We start from the raw sequence: 20,854 nt of genomic DNA, 5'->3' as shown, positions 1-20,854 counted from the left end.
ACACGTACAAATGTCACAAACGTTCAAATGTCACACACGTACAAATGTCACACACGCACAAATGTCAGACATATACAAATGTCACACACGTACAAATGTAACGCATGTACAAATGTAACGCATGTACAAATGTCAGATATTTACAAATGTAATCCGTTCCAATTATGTTGTTTTAGTAGTCGATGTGTTTTACCGCTGTGTTCCTCCAGAATCATAAAGTTGTGATGTTCCTGGTCCACCTCGGTGCTCTGTTGATTGGCGGGTTTCGAACTCTCATCAGATTATACATAATGTCAACACTTTATCTACACTGGTCATTTGTCTGCGGAATGTGACGTCACCGAAACGTCACGATTAAAACTCTGGGTGTGACATAGGAAACTCGACATTCAGGTATACCAACTTAACGAAAATTTGTCAGAACCTACATATTGTACGTAATATACTAAACTCGACATTCAGGTATACCAACTTAAAGAAAATTTGTCAGAACCTACATATTGTACGTAATATACGAAACTCGACATTCAGGTATACCAACTTAAAGAAAATATGTCAGAACCTACATATTGTACGTAATATACGAAACTCGACATTCAGGTATATCAAAATTACTCTTATGCTTGTGTAATTTTAAAAAAGTAACATGGACGTCTTTAAAATATATTTGTCCTTTATTTATGATAATCATGATCGCATGTAAATTCATCATCAAAATATACAACAAAGATCAAACAAATCTGAAGCTTGTCCTGCGTAACTACTGTGTATATACTGACAAATAGTTTTCTTCTTCTTCACATCAATTTATTTATTGGATTCAATTAAACTGAACCTGATTGGCTAACGATAGTGTATAATGAGAGCTACAAAAGATGATTATAACAATTAAATATATAACAATAACAAAGACTGGCAGTGCAGAGTTAAAACAATAGAATTAAAACAATAGAATTAAAACAATAGAACAAGTATTGTTGGATTGTCTTTAAAAGTTAAACAAACCTAGTATACATGTGACCTGGTTTAATGATAGATGTTTTGTATATATATTAATAATATACACTGTAGAACAATGAAATTAGAATTTAGTATACATGTAAGTGTGGACGAGGAGATTCTTCCTTCAACAAATTTATATGATGAAAAGGTTCAAACGGAAGACAACATGTTTTGCTTATATTTAGATAACCATATTTAGATATATGAAATTAACATATTTAGAAATTTTCTATGTGTTTGTTATTGTTCAATAGATCATGAGACAAAATTCCATTTAAAATGAATTACAACTTTAACTTAAATTGATGTAAACCTTATATTGAAAGACATGAAACTAGATCTTCGAAGTTAGTCTGTGATTGGTGAACGCTAAGGGGAGATAACTCCACTGTGTTAAAATTAGCGGCGGTTTATCGTCATTTAAAATCGAGTTTTACACGCGATAGTTAGTAAAGAAATACTTACAGATCTCAGGTATCTGAAATTTTTTCCCTTCGAATTTTGTTTAAGGTAACTAAAGTAAAACAATATTTTGATTATTTCAGTTTTTTTCAGAAAAGCCTTTAGTGTAGTCCCTATGGGAATCACGTGGGCATTTTTTTATGGAAGCTAGAGGTGATGATATTCTGAAAGAGTGTTGACACCTAAATAAATAATAAAAAAAAAGTTTGTTGTCATTCTGACAACCGCGTCTGGTCAATTTATTGACGTCATCAAAATGGCGGCCATAGCAACAAGGTTTCGACATAAAGGTGTGGCATAACAAATGCATTTAAGCAGATTCAGATTCAGATTCTTTTATTTCCTTGTGTTACAAGACACATTGGAGAGTATCAGGAATCTCGACTCCAGTAACATTCGCTGACCTTCATTGACATCCCGGTTCATTTATTATTCATGACGTCATTTAAATGAGGTTTTGGTGATTAGTTTAGGTCATTGATGTCGTTAGCAATTCACATACATTAAATACAAATGAGAACATATAAGAACTCATATTGTAAGATTTATGACGTCAATCAATTTGATTGACCAATCAAACGCCGTGTTACATCTTGAATTAGATTTTGAAATGTTACATTGATCACATAAAAGCAGCTTTATAAAAGGCTGTTTTACTCTGAGTATGGTATAAACAATAAAAGCGTGCAGTAACATACAATAGGATTTCAAAAATATTATATATAGCCATATTTCAGTCATTATATTCATTTATTGATACAAAATATGATAACAAACCCCAGGGTTATGATTTTAAGGGTAAGATATTTTAAAGGGGCATTCCTTCGTTCGCACATCAGAAACGTACACAATTTCTATTGATGAAAGCTATGTCCGAACGATGATAATATGAGTGCATGTGCCTTCATGTAATGAAATTAACGCCGAAATGTACAAAAAAAGGCGTATCGTATATATACCATATGTCTTTGCGGTATGTTTTAATACTTCGGGTCGAATTAAGAATTTTCAGGACTTAAAGCTGACAGTGCAAAAACTTATCTTGAGAGTAAAACTGAATTATTAATGTAAAGATTTTAACTTTTACTACTTGGAAAAAATACATTATTTTCTAGCAAGTTTAATTTTGACGACCTAATTTTTATTCAAACGAAGACATGCCCCTTTAACACACATTTAGCTTAAGTTTATTTGATTGATATACAACGCACATTGTCTACCGAAACGAGGTTCACATACTAATCTCGTTTACATGTACCTACCAGCGAGAAATGCATGGCGTAAATGTTGCATGATTCAATAAACTACAAAACTAGGTGAAACAATTACCCCAATACGCGGTCTCGTCAGGAACTAAGTTGGGGAATGGAAATGGTAATATTTACATGAGTCTTACATTCGGGACAACAGAACAGTATTTACATTCAATTCATTTCATTCAATGCATGATCAAAGCTTCCAACTAAACAGATGTCAAACATCTCAAATCAGTTCTTGTAAGCCCAACATGGCCAGCGCGCTGATAGCCCCACTGATCGGAAGTGTCACCACCCAGGCGAGGATGATGTTCCTGAACAGCTTCCAGTCGACGTTTGTCTTGGAGCGCACCCTGCCGACGAATACTACGGAACCCACCTTACAGTGCGTGGTGCTGACAGGGATACCAATATTGGAGGCAACTAAGACTGTGAGGGCGGCTCCTAGCTCAATACAGAAACCACTGGAAACAAACGTAGAACACTTTAATTATACTGACGAGTTGGATATCACACAATACTTCAATTACAATATAATTAAAATCTAGATGGTCATTCTCACTACGATACATGAACATCTAAAGACTTCGCATAAGGGGTCACGTTCTGATGACCTTTGAGATATGTGTATTTCACTTTCAGGGCAAATTATCAATTTGTCGATGTCATCGAAGCAACCATTTCGTCACAGCATACATATGAAGCAAACCATTTCGACACAGCATATAGAAACATGCTTTGTGGGACGAACTGTCTGAAACAAATTAACATATGAAAGCAATACACTCTAGTCGTGCTAAATTCACTTCCAAGATTCTGGAAATAGGCATATGATTGGCTAATCCAAATGATCACCCCGACGTGACCCCTATGGGATGGTGTTAGATGTTCATGTAACGTAGTGAGAATGACCATCTAGATTTTAATTATATTGCTTCAATTAACATATACTAGAAATTATTGCATATAACGTTATTGAGTTATTGACCTAGATAACGTTATTGAGTTATTGACCTAGATAACGTTATTGAGTTATTGACCTAGATAGCGTTATTGAGTTATTGACCTAGATAACGTTATTGAGTTATTGACCTAGATAACGTTATTGAGTTATTGACCTAGATAACGTTATTGATCTATATATATAATTAAGTGATGTTTCTACTTGGTCTACCTCGTACAAGGAGGACGAAATTATTATTTTGTTGTGGTTTATTTACTGAGTGTTTAGAACAAACAAGTACATTTGTACCAAGCGACAGTGTGTTCAGTTGTTGTCGAATTTAATGACAGTGGGTGCTGAAGATACCCCCTGCGACGTGATTTTGGCAAGGTCATCTACGTGAGACTTTGGTAAGGTCATCTAAGCGAAACTTTTGGAAGGTCATCTGAACCAGGTTTTGTAAGGTCATTTGGGCGAGACTTTAGTAAAGTCATCTGGGCGAGACTTTTGTAAGGTCATCTGGACGAGACTTTGGTAAGGTCATCTGGACGAGACTTTGGTAAGGTCATCTAAGCGACACTTTTGTAAGGTCATGTGGGCGAGACTTTTGTAAGGTCATCTGGACGAGACTTTGGTAAGGTCATCTAAGCGACACTTCTGTAAGGTCATCTGGGCGAGACTTTGGTGAGGTCATCTGGGCGAGACCTTGGTAAGATCATCTGGGCGAGACCTTGGCAAGGTCATCCGAGCTAGACTCACCTTGACGGCGAGACTTTGATAAGATCAACCGAGCTAGACTCACCTTGACGGCGAGACTTGGGTAAGATCAACCGAGCTAGACTCACCTTGACGGCGAGACTTTGGTAAGATCAACCGAGCTAGATTACCTTGACGGCGAGACTTTGATAAGATCAACCGAGCTAGACTCACCTTGACGGCGAGACTTGGGTAAGATCAACCGAGCTAGACTCACCTTGACGGCGAGACTTGGGTAAGATCAACCGAGCTAGACTCACCTTGACGGCGAGACTTTGATAAGATCAACCGAGCTAGACTCACCTTGACGGCGAGACTTGGGTAAGATCAACCGAGCTAGACTCACCTTGACGGCGAGACTTTGATAAGATCAACCGAGCTAGACTCACCTTGACGGCGAAACTTTGATAAGATCAACCGAGCTAGACTCACCTTGACGGCGAGACTTGGGTAAGATCAACCGAGCTAGACTCACCTTGACGGCGAGACTTGGGTAAGATCAACCGAGCTAGACTCACCTTGACGGCGAGACTTTGATAAGATCAACCGAGCTAGACTCACCTTGACGGCGAGACTTGGGTAAGATCAACCGAGCTAGACTCACCTTGACGGCAAGACTTTGATAAGATCAACCGAGCTAGACTCACCTTGACGGCGAGACTTTGATAAGATCAACCGAGCTAGACTCACCTTGACGAACAGACTTGGGTAAGATCAACCGAGCTAGACTCACCTTGACGGCGAGACTTGGGTAAGATCAACCGAGCCTAGACTCACCTTGACGGCGAGACTTTGATAAGATCAACCGAGCTAGACTCACCTTGACGGCGAGACTTTGATAAGATCAACCGAGCTAGACTCACCTTGACGGCGAGACTTTGATAAGATCAACCGAGCTAGACTCACCTTGACGGCGTGATTTTCGTAAGATCATCACCGACAGTTTTGATGACTCGTCTTCCCCAGACCCAGAGCCCTATGATGATTCCTGCTCCACCATATACCAATATCCAAACAGGTGTCGATGACGTCTGGAGGGCTGTTCCTTCTTTAGCTATCATCCATATGGCGATCAGTGGTCCAATGGAGTTACTGTTGGTTATCAACAATTAATGATAATTACTTCACTCTTCATCGCCCTACATGATTTAACATCTTATTCATATAAAAAAAATCTGTACTTAGTCTATGTTATACGTTTTTGTGTTGAAGAAAGATACGTCAAATCGACGATAATCCATCTATATTGTTCCAAAACATTGTGGAATTTAGTTTTTTTGCTGTAGTGGTATAGCATAAAGTTCAATCAAAATATTGCTTGAGGTACAGGACAGCCTTGTCCATGTTACGTGTTTCTGACAGAAATAGATATCTTCTTGTCGCTTTCTTCACTTTAGATTTGTTTATTAAGAAATCTAAATACCTGACGTCATTTCCGCCGTGTGCAAATGAACCACACACGGCTGTGAGGATTTGGAGGAAGGAGAAGAGTTTGATGGTCTCTGGCTTGTCTGCTATGCTCTCCCGACTTTTAACCCGTGGTATCTAGTGTATAGAAATACAAACAGGTAGTCATGCCTCTTATGCTGGCAATGTTTACATATCTTTAAAGGGGCAATCCTTCGTTTGAATAAAAGTTTAGGTCGTCAAAACTAAACTTACTGGAAAATATGTATTTTTTCCAAGTAGTAAAAGTTAAAATCTTTACATTAATAAGGCAGTTTTACTCGAAAGATAAACCAAAGTTCTTCGAGTATTAAGTCCTGAAAACTCTTAATTCGACCCGAAGTAACTACTAATTACCGCATACGGTATTTGTATACGATACGCCTTTAACGTGTACATTTCGGCGTTAATTTCATTACATGTAGGCACAGACACTTATATAATCATCGTTCGGACATAGATTTTATCAAAAGAAAGTGTGCATGTTTCTGATGTGCGAACGAAGGAATGTTCCTTTGAATATCACTCGCGAGAATTATCATACTAGAATCCTATGTTACTATGCGTTAAAACAGGTCAACTGTTTAACCAGAGGTCAAGGTTAAGTTTCAACAAGACTTGTCTTAGACCACAGTCGAGGAAACTACGAGGAATGAAAGATTCGCCGTCTTGTGTTGAATATTCCTTTCCTACCCACGATCCTGGAGAAAGTCATGTTCTAGCGTCCTAGGGCTCATATCCATGCAAACATTCTCCGTTTTAACATGTAACCAGCCTATCGCACGAGACATTTTACTGAGTTGCCAACAGTGGATGTCATTTTACAAATTTAATAGATATTTATATCAATATGGTATAGATTTGTTTCGGAATTATCATTAATAAAGAATTCATTACTAGTATAACCGAATGTTAATTTAGGGTAACACCATTGACATAAATGACGATAGAGTGTCATCAATAAGCAGAATCAAGCTTTTAACGGCACCAAGACTGTGATTCAGTGATGAAAAAATCTTACCTCGGATTCGAAGGCAACCTCGGGAATATCTGTAAAATTAGAAATCAGAATTGTCATTGATTAGCATTATTCTCTAGAAATACTTTTCAAAATAAGTGTGCAATGTAATACTGGACATTAAAATTAATACAATATCATAGTTTAAAATAATAGCGATTAAAACAATATCAAAGTTTAAAAAATTGAAAACAAAATTCTAATCGATAACAGAGTATAAAAAATAGCAGAGATTTAAAAACAATAGCAAAGGTTATAAACAATAGCAAAATTTAAAAAACAATAGCAAAGGTTATAAACAATAGCAAAAGTTTAAATCAATAGTTAAGTTTAAAAACAATAGCATATATCAAAAACAATAGCAAAAGTTAAAAACAATAGTAAAGGTTAAAAACAATAGCAAAGATTAAAAACAATAGCAACGGCTAAAAACAATAGCAAAAGTTAAAAACAATGGCAAAGGTTAAAAATAATAGCAAAGGTTTAAATCGATAGTAGAGTTTAAAGTTCATGTAAACAGCAAATCCAGTGATATTTTATAAGCCTATAAATCACTACTCTGTTACAATTAAACAGAAGTAATTTAATCAATTGTTAGTATGTATCATAGCTAACCATGGAAGATGTCTGTTAATTTTGGCAACGTATGCGTAGAATGCAAGTTTCAGGGGAACACAATAAGCTCATGTGGATCACATATATTGCACAAAACAGCCATGTTGTCATGTTCACAAGTGTCTATAGCAGGTAGAGCCTTAGCCCGAGTTTCCTCTGACCCTGATACCATGTCTGGTGTAGGGCCAGAGCGAACAAAACGTGGGATTCTCCGACACCGTTTGGAGTCGTTAAGATTTTGTTGCAAACAAAATAAAATCGGGCTTGTAGAGCCTTAAAGCAAAATCAGAGTTTAATACAAAAGTAGTGTCCATAAAATCGAACTCAGTGTCCCTGTATTGCTATGCAACGCCAGTTTTGATTGGTTTAAAACCGTGTATTATTTGCCAGTAATCCACTCTCGTGTCAATACAACACGCTCGTGAGTCACGGCTGTTACAATCCCCCCCCCCCCCCCCCCCCCCCTCCAAAATCGTGCATTTGTAAACAAACATGGCGGTGCTAAAACGTTTGAACGTCGGAGACCGTGTATTTTACAATCGGACTCGGATATTTTGCAATTTTGATTAATAGCTCAGGCCTGCGGCCTTCGTTATTAAATTAATTGCAAAATATCCTCGACCTCGTTGTATATCCTGCAACAATACACGGATCATCGTTAATTATTTCTTAAATATATACAGTGTTTTCTTTATAAAACATGTGTTCCATATCAAGTATTGATAATTATATTACTTACCGTCATATACATCGAGTTGCTCCAGTTCTGTCACAGGTCCAGACTCTTGGTGTCCATTGTCCACATCTAGATTGCATTCCTCTGCGAGAAAAAATAAACATATTGATAAGAGAGAGGAAATCCCCATTCTCTGATTGGCTAGGTCTTCCAGAGGTTTCGACAAAATGAAATATTAGCCTGATATTGGCGAATTCCTGCACAAAGGTAAACAAAACGGAAAGAGAGATTTGTGTTGTGATGGACGATTGCGAATTTATAATGACTTAACTCCCTTTAACTTCTTTTTTCATAATTTCAAAACGGACGTAAAGATTTAATTCAAAAATTCAAATGTCCTTTCAGACACGATTAATTTACGTTTTTCCTGTGATTTCATGCGTCTGACTTATACCAACTTTGTCAGTAAAATTTTGAAATTAATATTTCCTACAGATAACATTCATAGCTGATATCTCTGTGGCTGACGTTAAAATGGTTAAGACACATTGAAGGAAGAGATTTTAATATAAATTCTCTCGAATTTCTCGCTTGAAGCTCAAAATTAGCGACTAAACATACAAACACGGTGATTAACTACTGAGGGGATATACTTGATTGGGAGTTTTAGCCCCTGAAAACACTTTATCCATTATGCTGTAGTTGATTGTAGAAGGTAATGCTACCATATTTCTAGTTTACACACATCATAACATTCAGAACAGGGTCCCACTAGCCCGAAGCCCGACGTAAATGGCTTTTATATTGGAATTCAAAGTATTCATAAAAGAAATATTAAGCTGGTACGATATTGCAATAAATAAGTAGTTTATTTTTCAGTTTTCCTGGTGCTGAGATTTATCAAGGCTTGTTCTGGTAGAAGTTCATGTTCAAGCGGACAGACATTCCCTCTGGCCCTAGCACCGGACGTTAGACAGACATTCCCTCTGGCCCTAGCACCGGACGTTAGACAGACATTCCCTCTGGCCCTAACACCGGACGTTAGACAGACATTCCCTCTGGCCCTAACACCGGACGTTAAACAGACATTCCCTCTGGCCCTAACACCGGACGTTAGACAGACATTCCCTCTGGCCCTAACACCGGACGTTAGACAGACATTCCCTCTGGCCCTAACACCGGACGTTAGACAGACATTCCCTCTGGCCCTAACACCGGACGTTAAACAGACATTCCCTCTGGCCCTAACACCGGACGTTAGACAGACATTCCCTCTGGCCCTAACACCGGACGTTAGACAGACATTCCATCTGGCCCTAACACCGGACGTTAGACAGACATTCCATCTGGCCCTAACACCGGACGTTAGACAGACATTCCCTCTGGCCCTAACACCGGACGTTAGACAGACATTCCCTCTGGCACTAACACCGGACGTTGACAGACATCCCTCTGCCCTAACACCGGGCGTTTGACGACATTCCTCTGGCCTAACACCGGCGTTAGACAGACATTCCCTCTGGCCCTAACACCGGACGTTAGACAGACATTCCCTCTGGCCCTAACACCGGACGTTAGACAGACATTCCCTCTGGCCCTAACACCGGACGTTAGACAGACATTCCCTCTGGCCCTAACACCGGACGTTAGACAGACATTCCCTCTGGCCCTAACACCGGACGTTAGACAGACATTCCCTCTGGCCCTAACACCGGGTGTTAGACAGACATTCCCTCTGGCCCTAACACCGGACGTTAGACAGACATTCCCTCTGGCCCTGCACCGGACGTTAGACAGACATTCCCTCTGGCCCTAACACCGGACGTTAGACATTTTGGCAGACAAACCTGGCTTCAGGTGTTGGAGTCAAAAGAATTCACACTGATGCTCTGGTATTTTGGACTGCCCTTTGTCGTTAACTACCCAACGAGAATTTATTTGTTATATTCAACAATTCAACTTGCAAAAATATTGTGTAGAGTGGTTCTACATGTACCTCATTAAAAGTATTCCTATAAGCTTATAATGTTTTTATTCACTATCGTTTTAACATAAAAACCCCAGTGTTTAGGTACGTGAAGGCACAGGTACATGTTTGACATATCGGTCAAAATGATATTCGTCTTGAGACAACAGGTGACTTCCGATGCGTGTGTTTGTTTGTGAGAGAAAGGCAGTATAACAGAAAAAAAGTATTAATAAATAACAATTGAGACAGCGTAAATGTGTAGTCACATCTAAACTCCATGCTATGCATATCTTAACTTAATTACTATTTCCGGAGAGTGCCAACCAGGTTGACTTCATCCACCTTGTTGATAACTTAACGTCGTACCAGTTCATCACATATCTGCATTTTTTTGTTTTTTTGTTTAGTTTATTCAATTTGAAGCTTTACGGCTTATTAGTATGCACATATAAACATCAATTTCAACAACAAAAGAATGTAAACATCTTCATGTTTATACCCCCCGTAACGAAGTTAGGGGCGGTTTACTGGAATCGGCCCGTCCGTCCGTCCGTCCGTCTGTCCTCCCATACTCTTGTCCGGACAACTCCTACTAAAGTACTCTTCCGATTTCAACAAAACTTGGCATGTATAATCAGTACAACTGTGACATGTAGTTGTGCATCCCGACTTTTTTTTTTTACGATAATGCATTTTTCAAAATGGCCGCCGACTTCTGCTTGGTTGAGGCTTACCCGGACTACCCCTTCTAAAGTACCGTTCCAATTCAAACAAAACTTGGCATGTATAATCAGTACAACATTTGGTTGTGCAACCCGACTTTTTTTTACGCCCATGGGGGTAATATTTATACCTTGTTTTATTATTGATGAAACAATTCATCTCCACATACCCAGACATACATAACACAGGTTTTTAGGGTCATGGGAAATTAGCTCGCTTGCAATCTCTTCTCACAAACAGAAGCAAGACAAATTCGGGGGTTTCAGGACTATGATAAAGAATTAGAATAAAACTGTTAACTACTCAGAATTGATCTGATGATTGTTTATAAATGTTTCACTTTTCTTCATCGTGACCTATTTTAGAGTTTTGAAGGAGTTTTACAGCCTAGACATAACCTTATCAGGGTGACCCTTGATGACCCCAGCCTGGCCATAAACTTCTACCAGTCAGGGTGACCCTTGATAACATCAGCCTGGTCATAAACTTCTACCAGTCAGGGTGACCCTTGATAACATCAGCCTGGTCATAAACTTCTACCAGTCATGGTGACCCTTGATGACCCCAGCCTGGACATAAACTTCTACCAGTCAGGGTGACACTTGATGACCTCAGCCTGGTCATAAACTTCTACCAGTCAGGGTGACCCTTGATAACATCAGCCTGGGCATAAACTTCTACCAGTCAGGGTGACCCTTAATGAACCTTATCCTGGTCATAAACTTCTACCAGTCAGGGTGACCCTTGATGACCCCAGCCTGGACATAAACATCTACCAGTCAGGGTGACCATTGATGACCCCAGCCTGGCCATAAACTTCTACCAGTCAGGGTGACCCTTGATAACATCAGCCTGGTCATAAACTTCTACCAGTCAGGATGACCCTTGATAACTTCAGCCTGGTCATAAGTATCGCGGAAAACTCACTAAAAGTGTGTTATTCCATCAGGACAATGCTCCTGTTCACAAGTCTGTCATTACCAATTCACGATTATAAATTGATTAAGTATACGCCTTATTCACCTGATCTCGCTTCATCAGACTTTCATTTATTTCAAAAACTGAAAACAGCTATTTCAGGCACCCATTTTCAGTCCGATGATGATGTCATACATTCAGTGGATGACTTTCTGAACATCCAAGAAAAGGAATTATATAAAATTGGCATTTAGACCCTTAAACACCGCTGGCAAAAGTGTATAGATACTGAAGGGGATTATGTTGAAAAATAATACAATATGTTTGGCAAAATTCAAATCCTTCAATATGAGGGTTACAACATATCAATCAGCCCTCATATTTCAATAATAGAATTCTTTACTTGTTATCTTCTTCCTGTACCACGGGACGATGAATATCCGGACTACGATCCCCACCAAAGCGGATATACCAAACGTGATTATAAACACTCCGTACAGCGGGATTTTGTCGAAGTGGAGCACTGTAGAAGTAGAATAAATAATAGTATTATAACATGACTATTCCAAGTTGATTAGCTTTATCTAAAAATACAATGTATTGCCATAATTTGCGAACTCATCTGTGGTAAAGAAACGTAATCAACATAAAAAAAACCGGGCAGACACAGTGATTGACTGATGGTATCACAATACATGAACAACGTGTACTCCGGACAAAATATTTCTGGTAAAAGATTACCTTAATCCGGACAAAATATATCTGGTAAAAGATTACCTTAATCCGGACAAAACATATCTGGTAAAAATACCTTAATCCGGACAAAACATATCTGGTAAAAAAATACCTTAATCCGGACAAACATATCTGGTAAACAATTACCTTAATCCGGACAAAACATATCTGGTAAAAGATTACCTTAATCCGGACAAAACATATCTGGTAAAAATACCTTAATCCGGACAAAACATATCTGGTAAAAATACCTTAATCCGGACAAAACATATCTGGTAAAAAAATACCTTAATCCGGACAAACATATCTGGTAAACAATTACCTTAATCCGGACAAAACATATCTGGTGAAAGATTACCTTAATCCGGACAAAACATATCTGGTAATAAGTTACCTACTAGTAATCTGAACAATACATATCTGGTAATAAGTTACCTACTAGTAATCTGAACAATACATATCTGGTAATAAGTTACCTACTAGTAATCTGAACAATACATATCTGGTAATAAGTTATCTACTAGTAATCTGAACAATACATATCTGGTAATAAGTTACCTACTAGTAATCTGAACAAAATATATTTTCTGGTGATAAGTCACCTTGATCTTGACAAAACAGGGGTTCTGGGTTCAATCCTTAACAGAGCCAGTAAATGGATGAAAGTTAACGACGTGTTACTGTTATATTAAAATGAAACGAAACGAAACAGTTGGCGTCAGTCAACAAAGTTATGATGAAAATGTGTGATTCTGTCATTATAATCAAACGTGTATTTTTTTAAAAACAAACTTACACGTAGATCCCTCGTAGAAAATGGAAAACAGATTGACAGCAGTTGTCAGACAATAAAAGAAAGGCAGCAACATCAGGCCTGAATCAAGGGCTCTTTCCTTTAAACATAAAGAAAGTAGATTCATTAATTCATTGATGTTTTTCTTCAGTCACTAAGTATTGGAGGTAGTAATGGTAAATGGTATCACCCTCTGAAGGTAAAGGAGGTAGTAATGGTAAATGGTATCAACCTCTGAAGGTAAGGGAGGTAGTAATGGTAAATGGTATCACCTTCTGAAGGTAAGGGAGGTTATAATGGTAAATGGTATCACCCTCTGAAGGTTAGGGGGGTAGTAATGGTAAATGGTTTCACCCTCCGAAGGTAAGGGAGCTAGTAATGGTAAATGTATCACCCTATGAAGGTAAGGGAGCTAGTAATGGTAAATGGTAGCACCCTCTGAAGGTAAAGGAGGTAGTAATGGTAAATGGTATCACCTTCTGAAGGTAAGGGAGGTAGTAATGGTAAATGGTATCACCCTCTGAAGGTAAGGGAGGTAGTAATGGTAAATGGTATCACCCTCTGAAGGTAAGGGGAGTAGTAATGGTAAATGGTATCACCCTCTGAAGGTAAGGGAGGTAGTAATGGTAAATGGTATCACCCTCTGAAGGTAAGGGAGGTAGTAATGGTAAATGGTATCACCCTCTGAAGGTAAGGGAGGTAGTAATGGTAAATGGTATCACCCTCTGAAGGTAAGGGAGGTAGTAATGGTAAATGGTATCACCCTCTGAAGGTAAGGGAGGTAGTAATGGTAAATGGTATCACCCTCTGAAGGTAAGGGAGGTAGTAATGGTAAATGGTATCACCCTCTGAAGGTAAGGGAGGTAGTAATGGTAAATGGTATCACCCTCTGAAGGTAAGGGAGGTAGTAATGGTAAATGGTATCACCCTCTGAAGGTAAGGGAGGTAGTAATGGTAAATGGTATCACCCTCTGAAGGTAAGGGAGGTAGTAATGGTAAATGGTATCACCCTCTGAAGGTAAGGGAGGTAGTAATGGTAAATGGTATCACCCTCTGAAGGTAAGGAGGTAGTAATGGTAAATGGTATCACCCTCTGAAGGTAAGGGAGGTAGTAATGGTAAATGGTATCACCCTCTGAAGGTAAGGGAGGTAGTAATGGTAAATGGTATCACCCTCTGAAGGTAAGGGAGGTAGTAATGGTAAATGGTATCACCCTCTGAAGGTAAGGGAGGTAGTAATGGTAAATGGTATCACCTCTCTGAAGGTAAGGGAGGTAGTAATGGTAAATGGTATCACTCTCTGAAGGTAAGGGAGGTAGTAATGGTAAATGGTATCACCCTCTGAAGGTAAGGGAGGTAGTAATGGTAAATGGTATCACCCTCTGAAGGTAAGGGAGGTAGTAATGGTAAATGGTATCACCCTCTGAAGGTAAGGGAGGTAGTAATGGTAAATGGTATCACCCTCTGAAGGTAAGGGAGGTAGTAATGGTAAATGGTATCACCCTCTGAAGGTAAGGGAGGTAGTAATGGTAAATGGTATCACCCTCTGAAGGTAAGGGAGGTAGTAATGGTAAATGGTATCACCCTCTGAAGGTAAGGGGAGGTAGATAATGGTAAATGGTATCACCCTCTGAAGGTAAGGGAGGTAGATATGGTAAATGGTATCAACTCTGAAGGTAAGGGAGGTAGACTGGTAAATGGTATCACCTTCTGAAGGTAAGGGAGGCTAGTAATGGTAAATGGTATCACCCTGCTGAAGGTAAGGAGGTATAATGGTAAATGGTATCACCCTCTGAAGGGTAAGGGAGGCTGAAGGTAAATAGGTAAATGGTAATCACCTTCTGAAGGTAAGGGGAGCTAGTAAATTGGTAAATGGGTATCGACCCTCCTGAAAGGTTAAGGGAGGATAGTAATGGGAAAGGGGTGATCACCCTCTGAAGGTAAAGGAGCTAGTAATGGTAAATGGTATCAAAACCTTCTGAAAGGTAAGGGAGGCTAGATAATGGTAAATGTATCACCCTGCTGAAGGTAGGAGGCTAGTAAATGGTAAATGGTATCACCCTTCTGAAGGGAAGGGAGCTAGATAAGGGAAATGGTAATCATCCTCTGAAGGTAAGGGAGGTAGATAATGGTAAATGGTAATCACCCTCTGAAGGTAAGGGAGGGAGATAATGGTAAATGGTATCACCCTCTGAAGGTAAGGGGAGCTAGTAATGGTAAATGGTATCACCCTCCTGAAGGTAAAGGGGGTAGTAATGGTAAATGTTTCACCTTCTGAGGTAAGGGGCTAGTAAGGGTATGTATCACCCTCATGAAAAAAGGGGTAAAGAGGTAGTAATGGTAATGGTATCACATTTCTGAGGAAGGGAGCTAAATAATATTTATGTTCATCATGTATTTGTACCAGTAACATGGTTTGTTTTGTTTAACGTTCTATTAACAGCCAGGGTCATTAAAGAACATTCCAGGTTTTGGAGGTGGAGGGAAGCTGGAGTACCCGGAGAAAAAAACACCGGCCTACGGTCAGTACCTGGCAATTACCCCACGTAGGTTTCGAACTCGCAACCCAGAGGTTGAGGGCTAGTGATAAAGTGTCGGGACACCTTAACCACTCGGCCACCGCGGCCGCAGTTTTTTTTCTCTGTTGTTACATTTATAGGTTAATAAGCCGTTATGGATGTGAATAGGATGCTGTATGAGGTAGAACACTAGTATCTACCTATGAAGCCAACTTTGATCCACTTAATTCCTGCAGTTCCTCTGGCGACCAGAGAAAATCCTATAGCGGCACCCACGACACTGTGAGTTGTTGATACAGGCAGGCATAGTACTGTCGCAACTATCAGCCAAACACATGATCCTGGAATAAATAAATAGATAAATAAATAAACAAATACATAAATAAATAGATAAACAAATCTATAAATATAATCACAGTCGCAACTATCAGCCAAACACACGATTCTGGAATAAATAAATAGACAAATAAAAATGTAATGAATGAATAAGTTAATAGATAGATAAATGATGGGTAAAAAGATGAATAAATGAATAGATATAATCACTACGCAGCTATCAGCTAAACACATGATCCTTGAATGAATGATCGGTCTTGCTACAGGTCTCTTTCGTTTTATTTGATTTTCAAATTTTAGATAGTTTCTGAAGATCTTACAGAAATTTCTAGAGCCAAACTTTAACCTAGCTAGGAAGAAATGCTTTTTCAAATAGCACCAGGCTACATCTAGATGGCAAATACGCTTGATTATCAAGTTGTAAAGACTGTTTTCGTCAACTCTGTTGGGTGAAATGTCGTTTAAATAGGATGGAGCTATATAATGGTGCTTTTATGGAATAATAACATTTTTCGGCATAGCCGTATAATAATCTTTTTGGCTCCGGATATGACGCGACAGGTGGCGTTACTGGTCAAGATGAATTATGTGATTGGTCGATGTAGCGGTAAATGCAAAATATACAGTTAAAACGAAACAAAGTTAAGATTGAATGCAAGCTGAATAAGTGGATGTACCTTTTCAAATGACACATTAATAAAATTAAATTCCTGATTCAAATGCGATATTATTATCATCAAAAATGATTCAAACTTATATTATTTTTTATCAATGCTGAAACGCATTAATTCATTAAATAATTTCACCAGCAGTTTTACATTATTACCACCAGCATTAGAACTATGCCGTTTATCATTTCTGAAGATATTTCTTGTTTTTCTGTTCTCTTCTTTCAGACAATGTTTTCCATCCAGTCTCTTTATATAACGACTGTCTGTTTGCGGAGAAGATTAAACCTGTTATTATTCTTGCCGCTTCTATTTGTATTTTTTCTAATTTCTCTGAATCTGCATTGCTACATCCACCCCATACTTCACTTTCACATACCAACTATGGTCTTATAAATACAATGTATAATTTAGAGAAAGTCTCATTGTTCAATGTAAATTTCAACTTGTGTACGGCTGTCAAATATCGTGAAGCGGAGATAATGATGATTTAAACAATTTAATTTTCTCATTTCCCATTTTCATTCAATGGTTTGTGTAGATTACTGCTCGTCAAAATTGTAATATCGAATTGTAAATCAGTATTAATTTTTTTTATAGTGAACCATCAAACAGGACAACGTCAGTTTTATTTGGGTTGAAATTAACCTTTCATTGTTTTGCCCATTGTTCTATAACTATTAAATCATGATTCATACGGTTTTCAATTCAAACCGAACACACGAGGGAAAAAAAATGCGAAAAGATAAAAAAAAAACCAAGCAAACGCGAAAAGAACAAAAACAAACAAACGCGAAAGAAGAGAATATGAAAAAGAAGTTAAACATAATGAGTAATCTAGAACATGAACCTACACTTCTTTTGAACAAAGTGATATAAAACAAGAGGCCCAGAGGGCCTGTATCGCTCACCTGGTTTTCATGAGATATGAAACAATAATGATGCCCCAATTGTTCTTTAAAATACACAATAATATTACTCCTGAATATCTAAATACTCTACTCCCGCCCATTGTTGCTGATCATTCTGAACATAATCTTCGCAATGTAGAAAACTATATCTTGCCTAAGAACAGATTGGAATCTTCTAACCTATTTTTTCCCCCTCAACAATTAGACAGTGGAATCAATTACCCTTAGATATTCGGCACATTGTTTCATTTTTAACCTTTAAAATTAATTCTGACCTACCACAGGTACCAAATTTGTTTTTATATGGTAAACGTAAAACTAATATCTTACATACACGGTTAAGAAATCGGGCTAGTACATTAAGAAATCATTTATTAAGAGCCAACCTTATTACTGATCAACGTTGTCATTGTGGCTTTCCTATTGAAAATACCCACCACTTCTTCTTTGATTGTAATACTTATGCGGAACAAAGAATTACACTATTCCGCCATCTAAACCGCTATATTCCTCTCAACGTAAATCTACTTCTTTTGGAGACACGACTCTTTCTGAGCAAGAAAACGAATTGATCTTTATGCACACTCAGCAATTTATCAATGACTCTAACAGATTCTAATTCCTAACATCTCTCTCTGTCTCTCTCTCTCTCTGTCTGTCTCTCTCTCTGTCTCTCTCTCTGTCTCTCTCTCTCTCTCTCTCTCTCTCTCTCTCTCTCTCTCTCTCTCTCTCTCTGTCTATGTCTCTGTCTCTCTGTCTCTCTCTCTCTCTCTCTCTCTCTCTCTTTGATAAGTTTAAAGAAACCTCTGAAAGTATTATAAGTTTACTTGTATTTGGTCTTTTCCGACGTCGGCGGCAAGGCAACAGAGAAACGAATATACAAGAAAGTACGGAATGACCAGGAGGATAGCTAACCAAGGCACGGAAAGTGATGGACATAAGTAAAAGTTGTGAGCATTGAATAGTGTTAGAATTAACTTTTGCCGTCGGTGTCGGAAAGGATTACTCACATTATATATGTATATAATATTGAATAATAAATAAGATGCTCCCTTTCTCCCCCCTCTCTCTCTCTCTTCCCCTCTCTCTCTCTTCCCCTCTCTCTCTCTCCCTCTCTCGCTCTCATGATGTTTCTCCACGTGTGACTGTATGATAGTGTGAGATAATGTATTTTAAAATAAGCCATCTTGAATTTTGTAAATATATACAGTTTTATTGTAAGGAAAGGGCTTTGTATAAGTTGAAAAACTTGTGCCCGATCCAATTGTTTAAAGGCAATAAAATATGTTTAAATCAATGATGCTTAAGTATATTTGTCACTGGTATTGCTATGCCAATATATCATAGGCATTTTATATGGGTACGTGAGGTTTTTATGCCAAAAAAATGCATTAATCCATGAAATGTAATTGGCTTTTGGCGTAACCCGACAGGGATGCTACCACACAAATATAAGTGATATCCATTACTTAGTTTCAGAAAAGAAGTTGTTTAAACCAACTGACCCTTTTTGACACCCAATCTGCCCTCCGCGGGGTCAGTTCATTCCTTCATAAAATTTTGAATCCTCGCCTCTTAGTTCACCGGGGTCAGCCCTGATATTTGTACTATTTTGAATCCCTAACCCATGGGGATGCTACCAGGACAAATATGAGCTATATCCATAGCTTAGTTTCAGAGAAGAAGTTGTTTGAATCAATTTATCCAAATTGACCCCTTTGGCCCCGCCCCTCGCCCCCAAGGGGTGGGGGGTGGGGGTCAACCCCAACATTTGTACAATTTTGAATTCCGTCCGAAAAGAGGTTCTCACAGTCAAATATGAGCAATTTATATTGCTTGATTCAGAGAAGTTTTTCATATCAATTTAGCAAAATTGACCCCTGTTGGCCCCACCCCTCAGACTCCATGGGGGGAGCCTCACCAGTTGTACAATTTGAATCCCGCCCCATACTGATGCTACCAGGCAAATATGAGCTATATCCATTGCTCGGTTTCAGAGAAGAAGTCGTTTACATCAATATAGCCAAATTGACCACATTTGGCCCCGCCCCTGAGGCCCCTGGGGGATCAACCAAATCATTTGTACAATGTTGAATCCCCACCCCATAGTGATGTTACTAGGCAAATATGAGCGAAATCCATTATTCGGTTTCAGATATGAGGTCGTTTATATCAAGAGAGCCAAATTGACCCCTTTGATCCCTCCCCTCAGGCCCCTGGGGTCAACCCCATCATTTAAACAATTTTGAATCTCCAACCAATACTGATGCTACCAGGCAAATATGAGCGAAATCAATTTTTCGGTTTCAGATAAGAAGTCGTTTATATCAATAGAGCCAAATTTACCCCTTTGATCCCGCCCCTCAGGCCCCTGGGGTTCAATCCCATCATTTAAACAATTTTGAATCTCCAACCAATACTGATGCTACCAGGCAAATATGAGCGAAATCCATATTCAGTTTCAGATAAAAAGTCGTTTATATCAATAGAGCCAAATTGACACCTTTTGGCCCCGCCCCTCAGACCCCTGGGGGGTCAGTCCCATCATTTGTACAATTTTGAATCCCCACCACATAGTGATGCTACCAGGCAAATGTGAGCAATATACAATGCTCGGTTTCATAGAAGAAGTCGTTTACATTAATATAGCCCAACAGACCACATTTGGCCCCGCCCCTCAGGCCCCCAGGTGGTCAGCACCACCATTTGAACAATTTTGAGTCCTCATCCCAAAGGGATGCTTCTGACCAAATTTGGTAAAATTCTTATCTGTGGTTATGAAGAAGAAGTTTATTATTGACCAACGGACGACGGACGTACAGAGACAGACGCTACGGTATGTCCTTCGGACAAGGTGAGCTAAAAATTAAACAGGTTATCATTCAACACTAGCTGTCTGGAGACGGACACATACGCGTCCTGCAAAGACAAGACTAGCCTTGACATACAGGAAACAAAACATTAGTGGCATGGAAAGCAACTGTACATCTCCGTCACTAAAAAAGGGAAAAAACTTATGTTTTATATCATATTTCATTTGACAAATGCATAAGCTGTGGTAGCGGCCAGCAGAGGGATGTGTTTTGAATTGTATACTTGCTCGCACCTA

At 38.8% G+C, this 20,854-nt stretch overlaps 1 protein-coding gene across 1 annotated transcript in view; it reads right to left on the bottom strand.

Moving 5' to 3' along the window:
* Positions 1 to 655: 655 nt before the first annotated feature.
* The window catches only part of LOC117316954 (sodium-dependent phosphate transporter 1-like), a 26,582-nt gene continuing 6,383 nt past the window's right edge, over positions 656 to 20,854 (bottom strand). The window contains exons 4-12 of the mRNA XM_033871732.1: positions 16,021 to 16,171; positions 15,583 to 15,598; positions 13,316 to 13,412; positions 12,188 to 12,307; positions 8,238 to 8,318; positions 6,887 to 6,915; positions 5,843 to 5,964; positions 5,326 to 5,511; positions 656 to 3,184 (exon numbers count right to left, since the gene is read on the bottom strand). Of these exons, the coding sequence (XP_033727623.1) occupies positions 2,947 to 3,184; positions 5,326 to 5,511; positions 5,843 to 5,964; positions 6,887 to 6,915; positions 8,238 to 8,318; positions 12,188 to 12,307; positions 13,316 to 13,412; positions 15,583 to 15,598; positions 16,021 to 16,171 (1,040 nt within the window). The 3' untranslated portion in view covers positions 656 to 2,946. The remainder of the gene's footprint in view (positions 3,185 to 5,325; positions 5,512 to 5,842; positions 5,965 to 6,886; positions 6,916 to 8,237; positions 8,319 to 12,187; positions 12,308 to 13,315; positions 13,413 to 15,582; positions 15,599 to 16,020; positions 16,172 to 20,854) is intronic.

The sequence above is a fragment of the Pecten maximus genome, chromosome 18 (genome assembly GCF_902652985.1).
Source record: "Pecten maximus chromosome 18, xPecMax1.1, whole genome shotgun sequence".
NCBI lineage: Eukaryota > Metazoa > Mollusca > Bivalvia > Pectinida > Pectinidae > Pecten > Pecten maximus.
This window is presented reverse-complemented; position numbering and strand designations above follow the sequence as displayed.